Genomic DNA, 9,644 nt, shown 5'->3' with positions numbered 1-9,644 from the left:
TGCTTTGGAAGCAAGTAATGTTAATCCGAATTTAATGAGGATTTAGGGTTACCAAAAACTAACGGGTTTCATTAGGGTTGGGCCGTCATTAGTTGCCTTGGACCCCACTAGGGGCGCTGCCCCTAGACCCCGCCAAAGGGGCACTGGCCCTTTGGAAACCCCGGACCCGGGGGCGCTGCCCCCAGACCCCCAACTAGTCATCGAACCGGCTTCTAATTCGATCTTATACATGCGTGCACTCCACACAACCCCGTACATATAATAGAGTACAAATTATGAAGCCCCTTAACTCACATGTTAGTTCTAGTTACTTAAAATGACATGGTGACACTAAAATCACCAAAATCATGCTCCATATATACTAGATATATGGTTTAGTACTTTAGTACATAACATGACATACATGATGGATTTAAAGGAAGAGTCCAAAATAGCTTTATTCATGCGTCTTACCTCATCTGTTGTGGCGCTACATTGATACTTGCTCAAAATGGACCATGCTATATTGCAAGGTTCCAAAATTTGGAGCTTTGCATCTTGGATTGATTCAAGATTTCTTCAATGTTTGTACTTTGAATATGACCAATTTGTTGCTTAGATTTATCAATTCAAATTTTGATTCCTATGATATATGTTGCTCTTCCTTGATATGAAGTAGCAAAACATTTCCTAGACAGGATTTATATCCTACAAGGTAACATATCAAAACATTTCCTAGATGCTTGCTTGCTTCAATGAATGAATAAAATAACTTTGGATTCAAGAACCATAATGGTGCACCAAGTATACATCCTTGTTAGAGTGACCATTCAACAATGTGTTTGAAATCCACTTTCCATGACTCATACTCATATAATGTAGTTATGGTGACGAGTATTCTGATAACTTTAATGTTTGTGACTGAAAGAAGGTTTTCATTTCTCCTCATTTCTAAATCAAACATGATATAATGGAAACAATAAGAATCAGCTAAATGTACAACAAAGTACAAAATCTTACACTTGTTTTAACCTACCAAGTTCCTAACTTTTTTGAGCACATAAAACTCACGCACCAACATATCCCAAAAGACACTTGAACTCACAACCTATTGTAGAACTTACGTGGCACTATAAAATCTCTCTCTCTCTCTCTCTCTCAATGTGATTTTATGATCAAAAACCGTATTTCCTTTTAACTTCTTCACATCTCACTTTCAGGTTTCACTGGTGGCTCCTCTTTCTGCTGTTGTGAAGCAACTGCTTTCAGCTGCTCTTCTGTGATCTTCAACAGCTCTTCACTCGTATACACTCTGCTTGAAGGAGACCCGTTTGCTGAATCAAGTGTTCAGTTACAGTCAAATGTCTAAAATACCCTCGTCTAAATTCTAACAACCAGAATATCAAGAAAAAAGAAACAGGGTCTTACTAGTGTCGACTGTAGGCTGAGAATCCTCCTCCATGGTGACAGCCGGAGTTGCTGTTGTGTCACCAGAATCTTCCAGACTGACATCTGGGGTGGTTGTGGCTGTTGCCTGAGGATCTTCTGGGGTAGTTGTGGTTGCCGGAGAATCATCATCGGTGGTGTTGGTGGTGGCAGGTGGTGTTGCTGTTAACTGAGAATTCTGAAGGGTATCGGGAGGAATTTGGGTCTGTGTGGTGGAAGTGTAATTTCCTTGTAAAGGATTTTTAAGCTCATCAAGGCCAATTTCCTTTTCAAGGGTGCTCTTGAATTCCCGTGAAACTTCCTATTTTGAAGTAAGTTGTGCATTTCAAACATTCAATCAGTATCGGATTCTTATTCTTCAAGTTGCGATAAGTAATCAGTTTGAAACCATACATTCAAACACGCATTACCTGTAATTCCCTGATTGTTGGTTGAAACGAACGCAGAGTTTTTCCCAAAGTTTTAGCAACCTGCAGTTTAGGTTGTTATAATTTCAAGAAAACATGGTATTGACACAAAGATAACATCCTAAAAGAGATAATAAAACAGAAAAAGATTACAAAATGAAGTTTTTGGGATATACACTCACCTCAGCAAGACCTTTAGGGCCAAAAACCAACAAAGCCACAACTCCAATCACTAAAGCTTCAGGAGCTCCAACTCCAAATAAAGATGCAAAAACGCCCTTCCCTTTACATTTCTTTCTCTTTTCTGCAACCACCAAAACAACCCAATCATTCAAGCCTCGAATCGATGTGAAAGTTGTCCAATTTTCATGGTGAATTTTATCAGTAATGCATACAACACGATGTAGATGATGAATTGGCAACGAATCTGATACAAGTTTACCTTTGACATATACTAGCATTAACATCTAAAAGATATACCTAATTTCAAGGATTGAAGTGAGATTGATAACCCATTTGTCCTGAGGCCATTCCAAGAAGAAAATGGAGTTGAACCAATATGAGGAACCCACGTTAAAGAACGAACGGTTGGGGAGAGAGAAGCATAAATGGGGGGTTTTCTAAAAAATTTGGGTGATATTGAAGATGACGATGAAGGGTGAGATAAATATGGAGGATTGAAGATCGCGGAAGCCATGATGGTGGTGTGGTGATTTGTAGATTAAAAGGTGAATCGATCTGAGATTGAATTTAGGGAAAAATCGGAAATCTTGGAAAGAAGGGCGATTGGAATTGGTTCGGATGTTGGGCCCAACATAATCCTGGTTTCATGTGATTGTGGACTTGTGGTAGTTGTCTATCAAGCAATTTAGGACTCGTTCGCCTATTCCAAAAAGATCGGATACGTTTTTCTATTTTCTACTGGAATGCATAAATCTACACGATCAAACTTTATAAAGGCGCAAACTATGTAAAGTAAGGTGTTATTTGTTTTTTTTTTTTTTTTGGATTATTTCTGTAAGTCTCTACAGCAAAAGAGGTGAACCAAACATATGTAGTCTGCAATAAAAAGTTTGTTTGTTTTTTAACGTTTGCATAAATTGAATTTTAAATAAACTGATTTTACAAACTTAAAATAGATTTTGAACATCAAAATTTAAATAATCTTAGTCATACAACTTTGAAATAAAATTCATGCAACCAAATTAGTCTTACAATAACAATTTTAGTTTTACAATAACAATTTCATTTAAAATAATTTATTTCATATTTTGCATTAACCGCTCAACAATTTCATCATGTAACTGAGTCACATATTCACGGTACGCTGCAGTACCATGTGTTGGAACCTCGTCTTCATCATCATCAACGGACGCATTGTTATTTCGAAACGTGACATTGGGTTCATCGTATCGTACGGAATACTCATCACTCAATTATTCTTTCTTTATAAAATTATGAAACGTGAAACATACAATGGTAATGTTTCTTTATGTAACAAACGAGAATGATGTCATCCTCTTAAATATAGGGAATCGTGCTTTCAAGACGCCAAAAGCACGCTCAATAACATTTCGAATTTTTACATGTGCATGGTTAAATTTTTAGTTATTGGTTAATGCAATCTTTGGCGAAAATCTCCAAGTCAATGTCTCACATTACGATACGAGGCCATAAATCCTCGAGTGTATGCATACACGACATCACAAAGATAACATTTTTCTGTAAAAATGCAAAACATTAATCAATTTTCAAACTAAGATAAAAATATTAAAAAAAAAAAAAACATAAGCTTACCTGGAAACAGGAATGGTTCATGTGGATCGGCCAATGTTTCTGATAATATTCTAGAATCATGTGCTACCATTTCCCAACCGGTCACAACAAACGTAAAAATCATGTTGAAGTCACAAATTACGAATACGTTTTGGTAACAATTGCACTTTCCTACCTCCATATAAATCTTGTTTCTTAGCAAGGACAACATCATGTATCAAAGTTTCATCAAGTGCACCAAACGCTCTTTTGAAAACCTGTCGTAGCCTCTTATTATGTTCCAAAATGTCGGAATTCAGATTAAAAGAAGTTTGTACTATAATGTCTTTTGCCAAACGCATCATTTTTTCCAGCACCTCATGAAAAAAAATTATGAATTAGTTGCTTTGAGTGTTGAAATCTCTGCTTGATAATCATGTAACGTTGATTATGATCGAATATCATAAAAAACTGTTGGAACTTGAAAGTGAATCTCTAGCAATCAGGAGAATGTGAAGATCCGAAGTCAGTCTTGAGTCCGAGATGTGAAGTGGTACGAGATAAGCTTTTGGTACGATGTACCTCATTTCCTATATAAGGAGTGTTTTGAATGACAAGTATAATAACGGGTTGTTCTTCCAAAGATAGCTAAAACTTCATTTAATTCACTTTCACTTTTATCTCACATCAAAATCTTTCACTACATTCTCATTGTTCATTTATTGTCTTTACATTTATTATACTCAAAGTTTCTTCATTAAACACTTGTGTACTCTGTTGAACATTTACTTCAAGTCTTGATTGGTATTACCAGACTTGACTGAAACACCAATTAAGAGCAAACATCGATCTTTTGATTAACTCAAGGTTTGAGTTTTCAAACCTTGTCCTTGCGCATCGTTCTTTGAACTCACAATTGGTATCAGAGCTCGAGTGATTGTCCTTTGAATCAATAAGAACAGATTATAGTTGATTTGAAATTACCTTGGTATTTCGATCAATTATGTGTTCATGATAAAAGTTCTTTTATATACCACTTCTGCTCTTATATCAAAGATTCAATGGCTGCTCCTAATTCTCAACAAATGTACTCGATGCAAATAACAAATAGCATGGGTTGCCTTTCTCGTGCCCCATTGCTAGCTGTTGAAGAGTATGATCACTAGAAAGTCAGAATGGAAATGTTTTTACTTGGAAAAGAAAAAGATGAAGCTATCTGGAGATCTGTTAAAGAAGGTCCTAATGTTCTTGTGAGACAAACTGTGAGAGATGCTGCTGCAAGTCTCATGGGACAGGATGAACAGCATCAAGCACCTCTTACTGTTGATGACATCAAAAAATTGCATGCAGCTCAAGTTGCATTTTCCGAAGTGGTGTTTGATGTTCCTCCTCCCCTCTTTGAGCACATCAAGTTGTGAAAATCTGCTCTCAAGACATTTGGGACACTCTCCAAGACCTGTTCGAGGGATCAGAAAACATGAAAGATAAGCGGTTGATTTCCATTGTTAACGAGTTCGATACTTTCACCAGAACTCCAGGTGAATCAGTTGCCTCAAACTCTAACTGATACATAATCGTCGTCAACAACACGCCAACTCATGGGATTGTCTGAACTCCTATAGAATACAATCTCAAGTTTATTAACACTATCGGAAAGGGATGGGGAAATGTGAAGTCTTGTCTACAGAGTAATGGATCTCTGAAGAAGCTTAAGCTCTACCAACTGTTCGATGAGCTTCAAGGTCATGAATCAATTATATTGCACAAACCCTAAGAGAACTCTTAGGAGGTCCTCTAGCTCTTGTCAGTTCATATAAACCTCAAGCTCCAAACCTCTCTGTCTCAGACCCTTTCAAAGCAGTTATCCCATCTATCCACCTATTCAACCCTCTCCACCAACTCTTGCCAGCTCAAACTATCAGTTTGATGGAAACCTCGATCCTGAAGATATAGACTCCGAACTATGTTTTCAACAAGAGTTTGTTTTGCTCTCCATGAAATATAAGCGACCTTTCAATCCAACTCACAAAACATACCAAAACCATTTCCAAGATCCTTATCAAAGTAATGCCCAACCATACCCTAAACCTTTCGAAAATCCACCTGCTTACAAGCCAAACATTCCAACTCAAACTCACACCTCAGAATCTCACGAGACTCCGATGTCAGACAAACCAAAAATTGTTTGTCACAAGTGTGGTCATGCGAACCACTTTGCCAAAGACTGCTTGGCAGAATCTCCACAAAAACCAAAGATTAAGGACTCTGCATATTATGCACGTCGAGCTCAAGAGATGGCTGCTAGTGAGAAAGCTTTTGTTATCACTATGACGAGAGATGTAGTAGGATATTGGTTATCTGGAGATGAAGGTGATATAGGTACTGGAAGAAACATGTGTCTTATGGCTAGAAAAACCATCGAATGCGATGAAGGCTACTGGTCATCTGGCTCAAGGGAAGATAATGATGATGCCGAACCAAACTACTGTTACATGGCAACCAAGACCCACCAGGTAGAAGCATCGTTTAACAGGTATAATCTATGATTTCTGATAATAATTTTGATTTATCTCTTTGTGAACCATATCTAACCCAAATGTAATTAGATATGAACATTATTTACAAAACCCATGAGTCATCCATAGAAGCCATTGAGAAGATGAATAGTGAATTAAGTCGTCTTAGATTACGTTTTGAGGAAAAGAAGCTTAAAATAGAGTCTTTAGAACATGAACTTGTAATGTCAAAAGATGAATGTATCATTCTTAAAGAAAAATATGAAATAACTTATTCTGAAAGAAATGTTTTGATTTCTGATAACAAACGTCTGAATGACAAAATAGATGTGCCTTACACAATTCCATAGACATTCTTGAAGCAAATGAAAGGATGACTCACAATTTTCGTCATCCTTGGTCTGAAGCACCTAGTCTTGGAAGTGAGTTTTCAAAACCTATTGCTCGTTCCTAGAAGAAGTTACAAAATCTAGCTTTTATGGGAGACATTCCGAACCTCAAACATTCGGACACCCCTATCTCACCATTGTCACCCCTTCATAACACCATGGACAGTTTTTCTTCTCTGATTCCTGAGTTCCAACCAATAGTTGTCAAGTGTCCTGATTCCAAATCTCTTCTGCCTCTGAGACCTGAATCAGATCTCAAATTTTTTTCCCAACATGTCCAACAATGTAGTTCACACTCTGAACCACAATCCTCCCCAACAATTTCCATGTTGAGGAAATTATTCCGGAGACAACTGGACCTGACTCTGAAAAGTCAAACTTTGTTTGGGCATCCTTAGATGATGACGTTGATGTAGAAACCATAAGTGATAATTCATCCGATTCATATGTTTCAAATTCTCAAGTGATTTCCAAGACCACGTTAGTGCCAATCAAACCCAAGTTTAACAACACATCCATTGTCCAAACTTCCAAGTCAACATATGACTCTAGGAAGAAACATTCGTTGAATAGAAGAGATGTCGTTGATCCTAAGGTAAAAGCCAAAAATGCTCTCAAAAAGGAAATTAGGTCTAGACAGAAATCCAAATTCATTGAGAACTCTATTAAGAAATCATCTCGGAACCTAGGAACCATAAAACACCTGCGCTTGTTAAAATCTTCAAAAGGCCATCAATCCTTCATAGTCCGGTTGTTCAAAAAAAAGTTGTTAGTCTCATTCCAATAAAGACTCTTGAGATTTGTCCCATAAGAAATAACTCTCCTCAGACTGTTTCCTTTGTTTCCATTGCTAAATCTGATGGTACAATTTTTAAACATCAACATCTTTCAAAACCAAGTGCACCATCAAAAGCAATAAACAAAGAAAGTTTGGTCAAATGCATTGTCACTCAAACTTTTTCAAAGATTTCAAAACAAAAATTTGAGCGGAAAGTTAAAAGTGTTGAAAAAGATTTTGCAACCTCATGTAACACCGAAATTCCTACAGCCTCAAAAACAAATGGTCCGAGAAAAGATGTTCCGAAACAACCTGCTGTTGAATATGATTTATGGATTAACAAAAATACCTTAGCAGTTTGCTTCTTTCCCAAAGGATCTCGGAACAAGCCTTCCGAGATACATGTTTCTCAAAAGTCACTACCAAAGTCCAAAGTCCATGCCCAAGTCCCGAAACCTAACTCGGAGCCTAAAAACTCCAAACTTCACTAATCCTTGCAGACACTCTGTGATTCAGAACAAGATACAATATGGTATATTGATAGTGCTTGCTCCATGCACATGACGGGCAGAAAGACTTTCTGCGAGATCTCAAACTTTCACCTAATGTTGGCTATGTGACGTATGACAACAACTCTAACTCTCAAATCCAAGGTTATGGCATCCTCACAAATGGAAACTTCTCTATATCAAATGTAGCATGTGTAGCTAATCTGAAGCATAATCTAATCAGTGTGGCTCAACTTACTAATGCAAATCGACAAGTTGAATTATGCAAGAAACACAGCAATGTCATGTCCGAAGACTGGAAAGAATGTCTGATCAAGTTAAATCGCAATAAGAACATGTATCCTCTTGACATCAACATGATCGTTGGCAAGCCCCAACTTTGTCTTCTCTCAAAGGTGTTTATTGATGTCAGTTGGTTGTGGCATCGAAGGCTTGCTCACTTGAACTTTTGTTATATGAACAATCTTGTTTCCGGAGAAATGGTCAGAGGTTTGCCTAAGTTCGAAAACGATCATCTATGTGCTGCCTGTGAATGTAGGAAGCAATCAATGAAAGGTCATCCTGTCATCATTGAAAAATCAATCTTGGAACCATTAGAACTGCTTCATATAGATCTATGTAGACCCTCCACTGTAGAGAGTTTGCATCACAAGAAATGCATTATTGTGGTTGTAGATGATTTTACAAGGTTCACCTGGGTCTTCTTCATTAGGCTCAAGTCAGAAATAGCCTCAGAACTTATTGAATTTATCAAAGGAATTGAAGTTCTCGTCAAAATGCCCGTGCGGCGAATCCGAAGTGATAATGGTGCGAAATTTACCAACACCACTATTGAGAAATTCCTCACCGACAAAGGTATTGATCACAACTTCTCAGCTCCTTACACTCCACAACAAAATGATGTAGTCGAAAGACGCAATAGAACACTAGTTGAATCTACTCGATCCATGCTTAACTTTGCTAATATTCCTTTCTATATGTGGGCTGAAGCCGTGTTAACAACTTGCTTCACTCAGGATTGGAGTATCATCAATCGACGCCTCAATATGACACCGTACGAAGCCACGAGCGGTCGTAAGCCGAGTATCTCTTTCCTTCATGTTTTCGGATGTAGATGTTTCATCAAAAACAACCGTGATCAACTTAGAAACTTTCAACCCAAAGCCGATGAAGCAATCTTTGTTGGATACTCAGCCAAATCAAAATCTTACTGAGTTCTGAATCGTCAAACTCGTGTTCTTGAAGAAAAATTTGATGTCACCTTTGATGACAACTATAGTTGGAATTCTGGCCCAACTCATATTACAACACACATCATGGAGTCTGATGCTCTAGCCCCAGGATATCCGAACTCACAAACAATTTATGAAGTTGACTTTGAAACCATGCTCGGACCTTCATAAATAGCTCTTGATTCGGAATCTCGAACAAGACAAACCTCATCAACTAAAGCTCCTGCTTTTCAAAATGTTTTAGGTCCGACACCCAGTTTTTCTCCATTTGATTCCGAACCGTTTCAATCTTCTCAGGTTGAGAGGGAGAATGGTCAACCCTCCCTTGAATCAAATGTGGATGGATTCGAAGATGCAGTGGACCAATATGTTGAATTTGATTCCACTCCGATCAACAACGACGATGATGCAAATTTCTTTGATTTCCCACCTGAGGACGACGTAAATGTGTCTGGTTCAGAAGTTCAGGGGGAGCATCATCTACTTCAAATTATTCAGGGGGAGCAACATAACCCCATCGTTGATATCAGATCTTCTGCCGCACAAGAGCTTCCGAGATTACACGTCTGGACCAAAGATCACCCTCTGAACCAAGTGATTGGAAACCTAAACGTCGACGTTCAAACTCCTTCT

General features: G+C 37.9%; 1 protein-coding gene across 1 annotated transcript; it reads right to left on the bottom strand.

Moving 5' to 3' along the window:
* Window positions 1–947: 947 nt before the first annotated feature.
* Window positions 948–2,740, bottom strand: LOC111918046 (sec-independent protein translocase protein TATB, chloroplastic). The gene is made up of 5 exons (XM_023913706.3): window positions 2,313–2,740; window positions 2,015–2,136; window positions 1,836–1,895; window positions 1,408–1,726; window positions 948–1,313 (listed from the first exon to the last, which is right to left on the bottom strand). The coding sequence occupies exons 1-5, from the start codon at window positions 2,527–2,529 to the stop codon at window positions 1,183–1,185; spliced, it is 849 nt and encodes a 282-aa protein (XP_023769474.2). The 5' UTR covers window positions 2,530–2,740; the 3' UTR covers window positions 948–1,182.
* Between the last annotated feature and the right edge of the window lie 6,904 nt (window positions 2,741–9,644).

Source organism: Lactuca sativa, chromosome 9 (assembly GCF_002870075.4).
Source record: "Lactuca sativa cultivar Salinas chromosome 9, Lsat_Salinas_v11, whole genome shotgun sequence".
Classification (NCBI taxonomy): Eukaryota; Viridiplantae; Streptophyta; class Magnoliopsida; order Asterales; family Asteraceae; genus Lactuca; species Lactuca sativa.
This window is presented reverse-complemented; position numbering and strand designations above follow the sequence as displayed.